This window comes from Chanos chanos, chromosome 11 (genome assembly GCF_902362185.1).
Source record: "Chanos chanos chromosome 11, fChaCha1.1, whole genome shotgun sequence".
Taxonomy (NCBI): domain Eukaryota; kingdom Metazoa; phylum Chordata; class Actinopteri; order Gonorynchiformes; family Chanidae; genus Chanos; species Chanos chanos.
In genome coordinates, this window is record NC_044505.1 from 22,043,124 (window position 1) to 22,059,869 (window position 16,746).

Sequence of the window (16,746 nt, forward strand, 5' to 3'; positions counted from 1 at the left end):
TTGCTTCCAAATTGATCAGTATGTTAAGAGGGGCCATTGGCAAAACTACCTTACCTGTAATACTGTACCCTGGCTGGACCAGCGCTCTTGCTGACTTAAAAAAAAAAAGTCTGCTATATTTCTTAAAACATCAGAAAACTTCAATCAATCAAAAACATAAAAAAGAAAGAAAAGAAAAGACGTCTTCTGGAAATGTGGGGGTTTTTTTTTTCATTCTAAGCAGTGTGACCAGCTGCTGTGTCATGACTGCTCATCTGGTTCCGTCTTCTTTATGATTTTTTATGACTTAATCACAAGGTTGTCTGTGAACAAGGCCAGAGGGAGTGTCTATATTTACACATGATCTAGTTTCTGTAACAAGCACAAGCGACCGCTGTAATGTTTCAGGTTTTAAAATGATGCAGTGGAGTATTAGACACAGACTAACTGGCGTCTTTCTGCTGCACACTGAAGGTCTTAGTGGGCTCTGGTTTGTGATGCAAAATGACTTTCTGTCATTTATCAGTAACTATCATCTCAGGTCAAGTGCACGGTGCACTTTGACCCAGGGTTGACGTAAGACATCACAAGCATTGCAAAGCACCATGGGAAAAGGCAGACGAGGCAACAGCGTGAACTAGAGGCAAACGCTATGAGGATCTAATGTTCGACCAATCAAAATGACACGCTGTGTGAAAATTATGCCTGTTGAAACAGATAAGGCACTAAAAAAGCTCACATTCACAAAGGGGTATGTGTATTAGTGAAGTTAGACAATGGTTTTGATTAGTCTGGTGTACATGGTCATCTTTTTTTTTTTGCTTTTTTTTTTTAAATAGTGTTGTAAACACTGCTGAGCGATCAGAACTTTAGCTGTGACTCTGAGATGGCCAGTCTATGAGCATTAAATAATGAAATATACTTCCCATACCAGACTGAAGACCAGTTTATTACACATCACTGAGAATGCAACTATGGGTGCTCCACATTTAAAAATAAATTATTGTACAAAATAAATGTATCATTTCACTTTATTGCAAAAATTGAAGATTTCATAGTGAAGTTTCTGACTCTGGTGATTCTCAGTGGTAAAACTCTTCAGCAATCACAATAATCTACATTCAGTGCAGCTTCTATTACACATGGACTGGAACGTGTACTTACACACTAAATAACATAAAATTTCCTGAAACACAAACAGAATTAAATTAGAAAGAAAAAAACACCTGTATGAACAGAAAGTAGAACTACAGGCCATAGAGTAGCGTAATTCAGAACAGGTCAGATACTTACTTGAGCATCAGAACAATCAGACATGCACGCACACGCATGCAAACGCTGGCACACGCACACGCACACACACACGCACACACGCACGCACGCACGCACGCACGCCTGCACTGCACTGCACACTAACACACATATGCACACACAGTAGTCTCTAATGGCCAAAATGCATTTCTGACCAATGGGAAGAAGGCAGCCTCTCTAATCATCCAATGGAAATCTCTCACATGAACTCCATCCACCAATAAACATCTACATTTGTTGTCAATAATCCCAATATTTTCACCAAGTCCACTGGGTACTTTATTATAGGTTTTATATAAAACTTGTTGTCATAGCATTGGTCTGTAACTCAAGCCTTTTAGTCTATGAGTTTTGCTGGGCTGTGTTGCTCATCAAATACCACATATTAATAATGGGATGGAAAAAAAAGAAACAGACTTTTGTTTTCCAGACAGAAACTGGACCCAAAACTGCGAGCTGAGTAAGAACACCAGCAGGACACTGGACTCATCCAGAACCAGATGTGCCTCCCAGTGCCGGGGATTTTCCAGTGGTTCACACTGAATGTCTGACAGTCAGACGGACCGGGAAACTGTAGTGTTTTATTTAGAAAGCCAGGCTCAGATTTTAAGAGTACAGTCTTATGCTGTCTGTGGACCCTCTTCAGGACTTAACTCCAAATCGCACTGAGAACCGTCCTCTGCGTCGTACGTGACCTTCACCTCAGCGTCGGGAGCCTGTGAAACGGCACATTCTGAGACCAAAGGAGTTTCTGAGTGACAGGCGGAAGTCCCGCCTACAGCCTCCCCTGATTGGCCAGGACACTCCCCGGAGGAAACCTCCGTGCTTTGACATTGGCCGGTTGCCGGATCCTCTTGAGGTTCCGCCGTCTGTTCCTCACAACTGTCAATCATCCGCTGGGGCAAATGAATCTTCTCTTCCTCCAGACAGACAGGGAGGCCCTGGGCGTCTCTTTGGTCGTCATCAGATCTGACGCCATGGGAACAGCTGCTGTGTTCAGTTGCCTCTGAGTCTGTACACACTGTGTTACCAGGCGTCGTGTTTTCAACCACGCCACCCGTGGTGTCTCCACATGTTTCAGAATCACAACTTCTGTCTGCTGGGATGACATCACCTCGAACCCCCTCCTCATGTCCTGTTCCATCATCTGCAAACATTTAACCCGAAATTTCACTTGGTTTGAATCAGAGAGTCGTTCTGGGAAAAGTGTGCAGAAACTTTAAAGGATCACCAACTCATAAACCCTTCATTTATTCATTCTTTTTCTTTAAAATGATGAGAACAGTAATGTAACTATGAGATATAAAAAAAACAACAAACATTCACTAAATAACTTTTGTTAGCAGAAACATAAGACATGCATGCTTGAGATCTGTGTGTTAATGTAGCTTAAAGATGTGTCTGTTTAGTCTGGTGCAGATTTAAACTGGTATATATTTTCTTTTTTCAAGCGTTTTGACTCACCTACAGAGGGGCTTTCTCCGACCTGCACCGGCAGTTCTGTTGGAGATTGGACGGTCTGGGTGTCACTCAAAATGATGACATCCCGCCCTCCTGTGAAGAACAGATTACAGTCAAAACTTGAGTGGAGCTGCTTGGACAGCAGCAGGAGAAAGGAAACAGTGTCTGACTCTGTAGGCATCAGAGGAAACATGCACAAGTCCACACCACACTCCCCAATTCAAACGGGTCATGCAATAAGCTTGGTCTTAATGATAGTACAGGGAGAAAGAATGGTGGTACTGGTAATGTTTGCAGAACTACACTAGCAAATAGAGGTACAACTAGTATAATAAACAGATATCAATTTATGTTGCATTCAGCTATTTCCAAACGGCTTTTAACATTGTGACAGACATCATTTATAAAAGTGCCTTACTAAAAGATAAGGTTGAGCAAAAATTTGTCAGTAAGCCCTATCCTAACACTTATCACTGTCAAATTTATATCCCATTAACGCTGAACTTATCTACTTGACCCTCTTGCCACATCATACACCTAAATATTCCCTGTACACAGGGCCTGTGGGCCTACAGTGTGAGACAGAGGTAACCCACAAGCAACGAGAAATGCCATGCAGAATGATTTGATTTGATTGGCTGGTGGAGGGGGAGGGGGGCAGGTTATGGAAAAGTATGGGTCAAAAAAAATTTAGCAAGAGAAAACACATACTGCCCAGTCCTACAGACACATTGTAGGTGATGCCTCCAGAGAGCAAGAAGAGAAAGAGAGAAGAGAGAGAAGACAATCCAACTGTCACAATCAAAACACTGGAGAAACCAGGATATTGAGCATATTAAGGAATGTAATCATAAGAGAGGACACTCAGAGGACACATCTAACTGTAACTGTACTAGAGGACACTCAGAGGACACATCTAACTGTAACTGTAAAAGAGGACACTCAGAGGACACATCTAACTGTAACTGTAAAAGAGGACACTCAGAGGACACATCTAACTGTAACTGTACTAGAGGACACTCAGAGGACACATCTAACTGTAACTGTACTAGAGGACACTCAGAGGACACATCTAACTGTAACTGTACTAGAGGACACTCAGAGGACACATCTAACTGTAACTGTAAAAGAGGACACTCAGAGGACACATCTAACTGTAACTGTAAAAGAGGACACTCAGAGGACACATCTAACTGTAACTGTACTAGAGGACACTCAGAGGACACATCTAACTGTAACTGTACTAGAGGGCACTCAGAGGACACATCTAACTGTAACTGTAAAAGAGGACACTCAGAGGACACATCTAACTGTAAGGAGGACACTCAGACCAGCTTCTCTGGGACGTCCCCTGAACTCTGGACAGACAAAGCTTGACTTTGGTTCAAAAACATTTCAACCTTTTCTTTCATCTATAATTAAGGTTGTATTGTTTTCCTTATGCCATTACTGTTCTCTGGTTCATTTTATTCGACCCTGAGTGTATGAGCGACTGAGAAATCACGGAGGTGTGAATCTGGTGTTGAGTCAGCATGTAAATGCACTGCTAGCGTGGTCCCAGGTTAACCGCTGATTAAATGTGAGCGCAACTATCTACAGAAACAGTGCGTTTTACCTGGAAGACTCCATAACCCAGAAACCTCCAGAGTTTTCAACTTCCTTTCAAGCTCTCCAACTCGATTTCCCAGAATTCTGTTGACAGAGACAGACCACACCCTTCAAAAACATTTAATACAGAATACTTTTCTTTACCGATGTTGTCTTACGCTTGTTCACTGGCAGCCTCCGACCCAGTGTGCTATAAGGCCACTTTATGACCAAGCCCATTGTACAAAGTGTCATCAAATATAAAACTGAACTGAACGGAACTGCATTAAGTAAACTGAAGTGATTTTTCACATTTCTGTCCACATTTGACTCTGAATGGTGTCTGAACTGAGTACATGCAAACACAGTTAATCTACACTATAATCTGCAGTTCCCAGATACTACAATCACAACATCCCTTCGGTTCACTGTTAAAGAACAGCCCACAGTATGAGAGCGGACATCCCTTCGGTTCACTGTTAAAGAACAGCCCACTGTATGAGAGCGGACATCCCTTCGGTTCACTGTTAAAGAACAGCCTACTGTATGAGAGCGGCTGTGACGTACTTGTTGGTCTGTCTCTGGTGCTGAATGACCATGTTCTTCTCGTGAATGGTCTCCAGCAGGGCTGTGGCCAGAGACTTCAGATCAGCGATGGACTGAGCAGTGATGGGGAGACTACATCCGTTCTCCTCCGACAGCAAAAGCTCCTGAACTGAGAGAGGAACGCCCAAAAAAATCATCAGGCATTTTTAACCAAAATATAATTTGAAAACAAGTCACTACTTAACAGAACCCGTGATGAAGGCACCAAATGAATATTTTGTTTATTCATAGTTGACAAAGCAATAAAATGAGCAAGCCAATGTGCAATCATCAAACCGCCCTCTGACAAAATCATAATTTAAAAAACATTTCAAATCATAGTTTGAATTCAGGCTTGAGTATTCTGATTGTCAAGTTGTACGAGACTTACTTTTGTCTAATGAAACCTGGGTCCTTGGTATCATACACTGTATAGTCTGTTTTCTGACTGTTTAGACGTAATGTGAGTTCTTTTTGACTAAGACTATGGGATCATTATAAACCTTCGTCAGCAGTGGCTGGGCTCTTACCTTGCTTGGCTGAGAGGACCCCTGTGAGAGCACTACTGTTGTTCTTCCCATAGGCTTTGCAGTTCTTCTTGCTTTCCAGAGCATTCTAGAGACGAACAGATTTCACCATGTCGTGTTTAGTTGAACTGATTCTGCGTTTTGTAATTGATTTCGTATTGAACCTCATGCATGGATGTAATCTCTTTTTGATGAGGTATATGTCTGGGATCTTATGGTTACCTTATACTTCATTAGGTTTGCCTTCAGCAGGTTCACCTCCTCCTGCAGCTGCTTGAACCGCTCATGCAAATACCTGACAGACAAAATCAGTACATTTATTTTTTTAACACGCATGCTCTCAAATGGGTTTGAAGGTACATATACAGTTTTAGATATACAGTCTTGGAAGCAAACGGACTAGTTTTGTGTCACAGGGTACTGTAAACAGCCTCCTGATTAGGGCGCTCAAGAAAACGTAACCCGTCGTGCACAAGAGCAGAGAGAGAGAAAACTGTGTGAAATGTCTCCATCTAGTGCTTAATAATGGCAGTGCATCTCAAAAGTTCTTAATCTCAGCTTTACCACTTGAAGTTGTGTAACATACAGTTCACCTCTGAGGTAAATTACTTTGGTGTTTGGAGTAATTATTCAGAGCAGGAAAGACTGGATTACATGCATTTCTTTTGTGCACCTCAGCAGTAGTCTGCGGGTGTAACAATTGTGTACTGAGATCAAAAAACGTGGTTCAGTTCACCGAACAAGGAACCACGTTTTTTTTTCACCTCTGCGTGCATAATTTTGTTTCGTTTGTTCGTTTGTTTTGACGAATGGATGTGATGCCAAATCACACGAAATACAAATTTCTAGCATAAGAGAACATTCCACACAGTCCGTGCTTTTGATCATTGAGTATAACGTTAATCATAATTTGAAGACGGTACGCATTTTCGTTTTTATTTCTCAGAGTGAGAACATAAATGCGCCCTGCTTATGATGAGGCGTGCATACAGTTAAACTGATTACAGCTTTAATGACAATGTTGACCCAGTAACCATTTGATATAACCCCAACACACATGGAGTTATTACTCAGACAGCAAAGTCATACGTATGTATGAACCCACATGAACAGAGAAAGTAAATCTAATCCATAGAAGGTCTCTGGGAGGAGGTTTTCTTTCTTATATCGAGTTAGACACTCATCAATCTGAAAACGGTAAAAGCGGTGGGTCTTTTTTCCGCGGTCATGAGCTTTTTTTTCTGCTGAAATGACATGCCAAAGCGACAGTCGCTCAGCGGAGGACCGTCCTGGCTCATTCAAACCGCTGGTGTGGCAGTACTTCAGTTTTGCTATCATTTACAACAATGGTCATTTTTCTCATGTCTACGTTTCTTCCACTCACCATCATGGACAAGAGCCCTTACAGTAACTGCAGCTCAAATTTAGTTGTTTTAATTTTTTTCTCCCACTCATTTTCTAAAAGAGGAAGCTTACTGGGGATTAGATTTTTTTTATTTCTTTCTCATTTTTGAAAAGCTTTGATGCTGTTTGTCTTATATTTGTTCTTTTTTGTTAAATCTGTATATGCCTAACAAGGAAGAAATACCTAAGTTTTGAGTTGGTTTTGTTTTCTTTAAATTCAAACTGATGTACAATACAATAAGGTGAGCTATTTCTACCCTATTCAGTGCTCATTTTCTCCTAAAATAATAAAAATCATCCCCATCAGAAAATCTGTTTGATATTTCACATCTTTTCCAGTGACTTTCTATGATCGCCCCAGGGAAAACTCAATTCTTGTATTTCTCCCTGTCTGTTTCCATCTAATCTCAGTACTTTGTGATACCAGACAGTGACCCACAGACCTGTTCTCCATACAGAGGGCATCCACGTCGAGGATGCATCCCTCATGACAGCCCAGAGTGTGATACCAGAGAGTGAAACACAGACCTGTTCTCCATACAGAGGGCGTCCACGTCGAGGATGCGTCCCTCGTGGCAGCCCAGGATGTGGTTGATCTCCAGGTTGAGACGCTGGGCCTTCTCCTGGTACACGGTCCTCTCCGCTCTCACGTCCTGGAGCTCATCTGTGGCCGCCTTTAGACTGTTCTCCAGCTGTTCGTTCTGCAACCGTCACCAGGTCAGGTTAACTCAGGGCAACCCTCCGCTACCATGACAACACTACGTCTTAACCAAACCGTAGCCCCTTCTCTACCATTAACGTTAATGTTACAACATTAAAATGAAAGGTCATTTTTCTGTTTATGCTGCTGTGTTGTTCTTTAAAATACACATATCTTTGATTTAAGAAAGGGGTACATCTAATTCTAATGAAAGACAGTGGACTTAATGTATTATGTATGTTTCTAAACCTCCTCATGTTTGAATTTGGTATCTTATTTCAGTCAGTCTGTTTGCCTAAAGATCGTTTCATTCATATTCAGATCTATTCCAGTCTCTTCCATCTAAATGAACTGGTCCCTGAATGTTCATGTGGAGGTCTCAGTTCAGTTGAGTTTGCTTCCTCTCACAGACAACAACCGCCCCACTAACACAACCAATGACAGCCTACTCTTTCCCATATAAGGGACAGCGGAGTGAGTCAGCCCTCAGACAGAGAGAGGGAGAGTGTGTGGTTGTGGGTGACAGCACCTGTTCCCTGGCCCTCTCCAGCTGCTGGACCAGGTCCTCTCGCTCGTGAGCGGGGAAGTGCCTCACCCCCACCTCTTCATCCCCTAGGCGCTGCTTAGCGATGGTCATCCTCAGCAGCTGATCGTGTCGACAGAGAGATTGTGAGACAGATCGTGTGACGTGACACAATGATCTAACAGTCAACCAATAATCTAATCTGACGTAATCTAATAATCAGCCAGGACTTGTGTCTGTTAAGCCCAGTGCAGCTCATTACTGTGGCAATTCTACGCTGGTCAGATTAGCCAAAAAAAAAGAAGTTGTCACAGAACACAAATGATAACTTGAAAGTGGTCCACGTTCGTGACGGAGTGGGAGGGAGTAAAAAGGCAGCTCTGATGAGTAAAATTAGACATTTGGATGTGTAGGAATCAGCTCGGCCTGGATGTGAAAAGAATTTTCTAGGAGCCCTTACATTTAATTTCACATCCAAATTTATTTGCTTTTTTTCAAGGAAAGAAACGGTTTTGCACACAGCCCCTCTCCCAGTATCAGCGGGGGAGAAAACCGGGCGTGAGAGAAGGAGGCTGCAGAGAGTCTGACTGGGAGACCAAAGCCTGAAACCGACGCTGTTACCTTGTTATCTCCCTGGACTTCTGCTAAGCGCTGATTTAACTCCTTCAGCTCTTCAGAGAGTCGTTTATTCTTCTCCCGTGAGTCTCGTAGCAACTGCGCAAGGTTCACCTGGACAAGGAATTAAGGGGCATACACAAACACATTACATAGACTGGGCAATTTGCATGCAAATGTCTGTACAAACCACACATCACAGGCTCCACAAAACACACAAGACACACGTCACAGCCTCCTAACACCACACCTGGTTCCTCTTTTCTGGGGGCAGAGTGGGGTCACCGTCCTGCAGGGTAACACACACACAAAAAAAAAGTTCATTAATTATTTTATTATTTTCCCGCAATTCTGACCACAACATGCAGACATACCCCTCCCCGTGCTAAGATTCCTAATCATTCAGTGTTCTTTTCTGCGTCGTCTGTAAACGTTCTGCTTGCGTTTAAATAAGAATTCCACTTCACTAGGCTTCGCTTGCTTGCTTAAGTGTTTGTTTTGCAGCGCACAGAAATAGGTTTGACTAGAGTAGAATAGAACAGAACAGAACACTGAAGATCAAAGCCGATTGGAACAGAAAGGAACTTACAATGAGCTCTCTGTACTTTTTCTTCAGGCCTTGATGGCGTTCTCGCAGCTGATTGGCCATTAGCTTGTACTGGTCCCGTTCCTGCTGGCACATGTCCAGTTCTTTTGATAATATCAGTAACGCCTCCTTCTTGCTCTCCAGTTTCCTTTTGCACACCAGGAACTGATAAAGGGGGGGGGGGGGACAATGTTTTCAAACTATTCCACAGCCCTTTCAGTTTGCGCTGTTCATGGGACCAAACCTGAAGGTCTAGTAATGTCATTACTGACTCTATGGCTGTATGCCAGGGTAATGTTTAAAAAAAAAAAAACAGCCCTACACACCAACTACTAAATACACCTTGGGTTTGTGTGTAAAGCACCTGCTGAGATATGTGGATCACTTGAAGTGTTCTATGGTGACAGGTTATGGCACTAAAGTGGTTCTGTGACCTTATCTTCAGTTAAGTGACAATCATTCGTCCGAAAAAATCTCATAGGCCCAATACCGTAGACAGGCCAGGCCTAATTACATCGTCTTGGGATATCCAGACCTTTCACAAGTAAACTCAGACGTATTTGGTCGGCGTTTGAGAAACAGATTAATCACACTTCAAACTGCTTTATCTGCTCGCTTGCTTTCCTGAACTGACCTAAATCCTCTGATGTTTTAACCACACAGGTGATTTACAGTTAAAAAAAAACGAGGGGTGATTACGCTCAGACGTTCAAATAATACAATACAATAATGATGGCCCAGCATCTCCGTAAACTACCGCAGTTGGGCACTTTTCAAGATAAAGGCTATTACGAGACGACACACTGTGCGCCCGGTGGGTGAGATGTTCCTGTGAGCCCAGGAATAGTTTTTAATCCTGTCCCTTCTCGCGCGACAGCCTGTGCACGATGCCAAGCTTTATGTAATCCCCTTCCTGAAAATGTCACCCCGCCCCCTTTGGCGAACCCTTTAAAACAAGTCCATAAAAGCATAAAACCGATGTTATTCAATTAAAAAGAAATACTGTGAGTGCTACTAGAACGTCGCACGCGGGGCTTCAAGCGTATCGAATTTCTTTGAGGCGACGCGCGAATACCACGGTCAATTCTGGAAAAACCTCAACGACATATTGTAGCACTACCCCGAAATCTGGCAGCACCTGCAGCGGAGGAAAGTAGCTCTGTACCCTTTTATCAGATCTACTTTCCACTTCACATCAGATAATGTCCATATTATCAAAGGGTAGGAAAAAAAACGTTGCCTGATCAATGTGACTTCTCTAGAGCACTCAGCGTACAGCAATAATATGTATCATCAAAGCTGCATTATCTGCGTTTCAGCTAGGCTACTTACTTCATTTACCAAACCTTGCCAGTCACTTTCACTTCTTCTAGATGGGTTCATTTTCGTTCTGAGTAGTCTTCAATCAAATGTATCGTTTGTCAGTGACAGAAAACACTAAGAGAGGGATACATCTCTGATGACCGACAGTGCGTTACAGCTCAATCCATTTCAGATTTATCAACATTTGTGGCATCACTTCCGGCTGTCACCGAAAACGTCACCCTCAGACACGAGTCACTAAACCGGTTTTGATTATTTTACTGTGATTAACAATGAACTAGATGTTTAATGTGTAAACAACGTGTTGTCTGTTATCATAGGATTGCATTTTGTATTTCTTTATTCGACTGCATCTCGAGATATATCTCGCGCGCGTATACGACTTCTGAGGCTTTTAACAAGCGGAAATATTCCTATCGTGACAATGCCTTTTTGGCAAACACTACAGAAATTCGCTATAAATTATCGGAGCTCATGCTTACTTAGCTTTAGCAAGTGCTGTCCTCAAGACGGATGCTGCTGACCTGTTCGTAAATCGAACCTCGCCAGCACAAGCAATTCCTCACTGTCCAGCACTTTTCCTCTTTTATGAGGAAATCAAACTCCTGGAAGTGTAGCATGGGAGTGCAATTATATGCATTTGTGTTGGTTTAATGCCAGGGAACAAGGCATGTGCGTTTAGTCCGTACAGCTACATTGGCTTGAAAAAATTATATCGCTCTGGATCCTTTGGGAACGCGGAATCAATTTATATAAAAGAACAGAGATGAAAACATTTTTTCACATCTGTTATCCGCTGCCCGGCACAGTGACAAAGATGCATTTTGATAACTCACGTTTTATTAAAGAGACGCTGAATAAACCAAATAAGGCTAGCGAGTGTAAGGTATTTTATATTTATTTATGTTTATGTTTACTTATCAGTTATCGTCACATTGCTTTGCCTACTGCAACCTGAGAGCTAATAGCAAATTCATTTACTACAAAACCTGAGGCATAAATAAAAGCTAGGCATTAATCTTAGTTTGGAACAATACTCAAGCTCTGCGTTATATTGTGGCACTTTTTGGCATTATACACATGCGTTACATAAATACTCTGCATAGAAACTTGACTCTGAGTAATTTCTCACAGCAAGAAATGGTCTTTAGGTTGACTGGGCCACTTTATATGCAGCAAGAAAACTATCTAAACAGCCTTGGCTAGGAACAAGCAATATTAGCTATTGGTCAGTAGTTTATCATATGTTATAATCTTAATTACTTTATGGTACAGCCTTTGAATAGCTGCCAAGTGACAGAAGTCACTCAACGATTCATGCTAATTTCATAATCGCACTGTTCCAAAGTTCCGAACTGAGGTAAGCTTGAGGAGATCCGTGGTTTCAAGAGCTGTAGTCGACAGAGATGTGTTCAAAAACTTTCGTTTTGCCCTTGAAACTGGTGGCGAGCAGAAAGTCGCGGTGGTCGGTGGACAGCGGTGCGAACGACCGTGGCCACTGAACGTACACCTCTCTGAACTTGACGAAGACCTGGTTCTCCTCGTCCCACCGGAAGACCTGCGAGAAGGAGTAATCGCTAGCCAGAACGAGGTACTGCTGGCCCTTGAACTGGAAGGGCTGTAAGACCATGGCACCCCGTGACGGCATGGCCTGCACCTCCTCAAACTCTTTGTTGGTCCACCTCAGGACTTTGGAGTCACCGATGTAACAGGCCAGGGCCAAATAGAGCGCTCCGTTGACACGGAAGGCCTTCACGCTGACCATGTCATCCATGTTGGGTATGTCATAAAGAAAAACAAACTTCTGTGTGCTCTTGTTCCACTGGTAGATCACGGGAACCTGAGAACGGCTTGTCAGGATGAGGTGCGCTTTGCCGTCCGAGTCAACAAACTCTGCATCCGTATCGCGAAACCACTCGTGCAAAAACTGGTACGGGTAGAAGGTGGTGTCGTTCCATTTGTACAGCGTAGACATGCCGGCTTTGGAACTGTCCACGACCAGAAAGTACCACTCATCCCCTATCTGGAAGACTTCAAGGTCGTTGGGCTTTGAGACATTGGATGCTTCAACATTTTGGAACTTGGTAAATTTATTCTGTTCCTGACTGTATTTGTAGATGTGGGAGCCATCAAACAGCTGGGTGACAATGACAAAAGCCTTTTCATCAATCAGCACAGACTTGCAGCCAACCACAGACCGTCCTGTAATTACAGTACATATATTAACGTGTTATTATAACTTTGCAGTCAGTCTATTCACTCACATTCAGTAGTTGGACAGCTGGAATACGTTTGATTAAGAAATAGGGTCAAACCTGTGATATTATCAAAAGGCCTGAATTTACTCTCGACATGGTCCCACTCCATGATGATGCAACTGTCTGAATTTGGAACCGCCATAGCAACATAAATGTCGTCCTTATAGGTGAAAATGTCAGCTGACATGGATTGTGTGGGCAGAGTCTGATGGGAGATGAAATCTGAATGGCAGAGAGACAATACGCATTAAAAAGCACAAACAGACCCATAACTACACGTTGATCATCATGCACACTGGTTCAGTCTGGATCGTCGTAAAAAAAAATATATATATACAGTCTCCAAAAGTTTTTGCTTTAATAACATTTGGAATGTTCTGGTCTGTTTACCGGTGGTGACACATTTTCTGTGTTTCTCTGGGACGTCTTTGAGCAGAACCCCCTTCATCTCTGCCGGGCCTGCGCAGTAGACGTCTGAGACCGTGGCGTTGGATCTCTTCAGCCAGAGCATTAGCCACATAGACTGACAATCACACTGAAATGCATTACCGCGCAGGTCCCTATCAAAGGGCAAACAGAGGAGTAGTGTCATATAACACCTGAGCAAAGGATCCATGCAATGCAAAGGGCATATGTGCACTCTATGATGATCATGTGATTACTCTCAGACCAGTTAAAATCGACTGCCACGCCCTACACTGTACGTGAATAGACCGTAATGGCACAGAGTGGTTAGCCTTCAATATCATCCCGTCCGTGCGTCAATATGCTTAACATGACCCGTAGAGGGGGGCAGTCAATGCACCAGAATCACAAAGAAAACAGTGACTCTGATGGCTCACAGCTCAATCAAAGAATGCAGATCAGAGAAGAGACCCCTGGGTAGCGTTTTCATGTTGTTATTAGCCAATGATCTGCAAGAACAAGCAGGAGACAAGAGAGTAAACATTTAGTCATCGAAACGGTTGGAGTATAATGCATTAAGGGTTTAAAAGTCTGGATCAAAGCTAAAAATGTAGCTTTTTTTTTTCCAGAACAAAATGGTAGATGTACTTCTTAGCATAGGTTGCTATCAGTCAGCAGAAAAAGAAAGTTAGACACTTTTACACTTGTGGTTTTTCAGCTACATTTCGCCTGTTAATAACTGATGAACATGCATTGCTGAGTGAACTCACAGGTGTGTGACATCTCGTAATCCTCTGAGGGCATATTTGGTGATTGTTTCTATCTTGTTTCCCTCAATGAATCTGATCGAAGAGGGAAGACAAAAAAGTGGGTGGATGTGTGTCAGATTTGCACAAGATGTTACGACTGCACTTGATTATGAAATTTATAAAAGTGTCTTTCAGAGAAAACATAAAACAGTTCCGTGAGGGAGTATTGGTACCAACTTGCAGTACTAGCTTGTAATGCTTAGTACCTTCATAAACCCAAAGGTTCCAAATGACTATAAATTAAGCAAATTTGTAAGAAACAAAAGACCATTTTGCATATTAATCTACTTTTCCTACCAAAGGAATTCTAGCAAGTCAAAATATCATTTCCCATCACAAAAGGATATTCCTCCCTCTGAAAATGTGTGGTGTTTTTAGTGTACACCAGGATAACCTGAGCGTAAACTGACACAAAACAGAGATTATTAAAACAGAATTTTTAAATTTGTTTTGTTTTGTTTTGTTTTGTTTTTTTGTCTCTGTGAGGGCGGCTTCATGGCATACAGCTACACACCACACTTACAGGTACTCCAGATGAGGGAGACCGGAAAAGGCATCATCGCTTATGGCCGTGAGTGAATTAGAATTGAGCAGTCTAGAAGGAGAGGAAACACAAGCATCAGTTGGTACGTTAGACTTAAACTGCTCAATAAAACAGGAAAAGTAATCATTAATGGATTTGATTTAATACCCATTACCATCATCTGAACAGACACTATTGTATGCCAGGTTCCTTTAGACATTCTGCAGAGTAACTGGATCAGTTGTAAAATACAAACAATTCAGAAGCAATACAGCTGCACAGTCATCCAACTGCTGTGTTGTACTGTATACGCATTTGTCAAATGAAAAATTCCCAACTGTAGTAGAAAGACCCAAATGCAACAAAATCTAACCTTTCCAGATGAAATGGTTGAGTATTAATGAATATTTTGTTTTTGTTCAAATACCTGCTTGTATTTTTAAACTCATCTTTATGTTGTATTCATACTTAAATTGTATGAAATCCTGTGCTTTTCCACTGGGCATGAGGCCCTTAAGACGACAAGATTTCATCAATCAATAATGTCAGTGTTTATGCCTTGGCATTGTTTGCTACATAGCCCATTTTAGAGGACATTTTTGCTCACTGAGGTAAACAACAACATATAAAGAATTCTTATGGCAAAACATGATGATGATTCTGAATCCATATGCGGCGTTTTATCGCATTTCTATGTTCATCAGCAACTCTCGCTTGAGATCTCAGCTTTGTGGTTTTGGAGCGCGAGCCAATGTCAAAGTGTTCGCTTACAGCAGCTGCAGTGACGGCATGAGCGCAAACATCGCCTCCTTGATTTCTGGGAAACTGCCATTTACAATACTCCTGAAACACATCAGTTTTTATTGTTACTGACTGTTGTTTTCCTTAAACGATGGATGCTGAGGGAAAAAATGTGAAGAACGAACGAAAGAAGAAAAAAAAAACATCAAAACACATGGAATATTACATATGCAGCCCGGTAAAATATATTTCTTAAATGTTGTAGCTCGTTTCTTAAAAACCTTGCCAGAATCGAGAATGTTAAACTGCGTTGTTAAAAGACTGGATAAATAGTTAGACATACTGTTATGAGCAGACAAAAGAGAAGACGCTAGGCTACTTACAGAGAGTTGATGTCGTTTGGGATAGTCCGTGGGATGACAGAGGACCCGACGCAAATGATAGAATCTTTCGTGCAGGTGCAGCCTGAAGGACACTTAAAAATTCGCTTGGTGTGAGACAGTTGAACAGAAAATAAAAACAGTAAAATTATCAACAGACAGTTTCTTCCGAAAGACAGCATATCGATCCTAGGATTCATGCTGCTTTTCAGAGGAGTCGGGTGCCGTTAGCTTGCTTGTCCCGTTCAGCATCATAGAATGTTGCACGGGAGACTGACCTCAGCAGGTCTGTTGCTGTAACTTCCGACTACCTCATTAGTTAGGAGTACAGCTGGACGTTTTGCCGATATCAGGTTGGAGTTACTTACAAGCGAGTAAGATTTAACGGTTCATGTAATGCAGATGTGATCGAATGAGTGGTTAACTACGACGCTGGAGGCTGCAAAAGAGAGATTTTATTGGATTCTTAATTTTGCTATTGTGTGCATTCCTTGTATTCGAACTTTGAATTTGTCGCCAGGGTTTCTTTCTTCTTCCTCGTCTCTTTTTTATGTTTCGATCTCCCATACGAGTTCTGTATCCTGCAGCGTTTGGCGAACGTCCCACGACAGCTTATTCCTGAATCAGGACCTTGGACAGAGCAAAGACTTTGCACGCGAGACTTCATGATAGGCCAGGCGTCTTTGGTTTTTGTGATAAATCACTTAACCCTCCTGCGTTCTTAAAACAGGTCGCAATACTTTAGTATTATAGTTGTTGCTGCTGTCGTCGCTGTTGTTTAATTCAGACATCGCTGTGTTTTGACAAATGTCAATCAGTTTTTACTCGGGGAATTGAAAATTCAAGACTGCATGGTTTGTCCAAAAATGACATTAGATTCACTGCGGATTTTGGCCGCACAACGTCGATTTAGTCGTGCCAATTTGAAGATAAGGGGGATGACGAGGCAGTAAATTGGGAAATTGGAAATATGCACCTGCTATGAGATGTTTACTTGAAAGAACAAACTGTGTAGTACACAAGGTATAG

General features: G+C 42.2%; 3 protein-coding genes across 3 annotated transcripts in view; all 3 read right to left on the bottom strand.

Moving 5' to 3' along the window:
• The window catches only part of LOC115823847 (NACHT, LRR and PYD domains-containing protein 3-like), a 704,547-nt gene that overhangs the window by 321,300 nt on the left and 366,501 nt on the right, over positions 1 to 16,746 (bottom strand). The window lies entirely within an intron of this gene.
• ccdc149b (coiled-coil domain containing 149b) lies at positions 1,911 to 10,676 on the bottom strand. Its single transcript, XM_030787957.1, has 13 exons — positions 10,611 to 10,676; positions 9,282 to 9,443; positions 8,943 to 8,981; positions 8,699 to 8,806; positions 8,084 to 8,200; positions 7,383 to 7,555; positions 5,673 to 5,745; positions 5,454 to 5,538; positions 4,906 to 5,053; positions 4,367 to 4,443; positions 3,463 to 3,495; positions 2,755 to 2,844; positions 1,911 to 2,437 (listed from the first exon to the last, which is right to left on the bottom strand). Exons 1-13 carry the CDS (start codon positions 10,659 to 10,661, stop codon positions 1,911 to 1,913), a joined length of 1,683 nt encoding a protein of 560 aa, XP_030643817.1. The 5' UTR covers positions 10,662 to 10,676.
• Positions 11,986 to 15,899, bottom strand: lgi2b (leucine-rich repeat LGI family, member 2b). The gene is made up of 8 exons (XM_030788342.1): positions 15,721 to 15,899; positions 15,368 to 15,439; positions 14,597 to 14,668; positions 14,035 to 14,106; positions 13,702 to 13,773; positions 13,250 to 13,419; positions 12,917 to 13,081; positions 11,986 to 12,803 (listed from the first exon to the last, which is right to left on the bottom strand). Exons 1-8 carry the CDS (start codon positions 15,897 to 15,899, stop codon positions 11,986 to 11,988), a joined length of 1,620 nt encoding a protein of 539 aa, XP_030644202.1.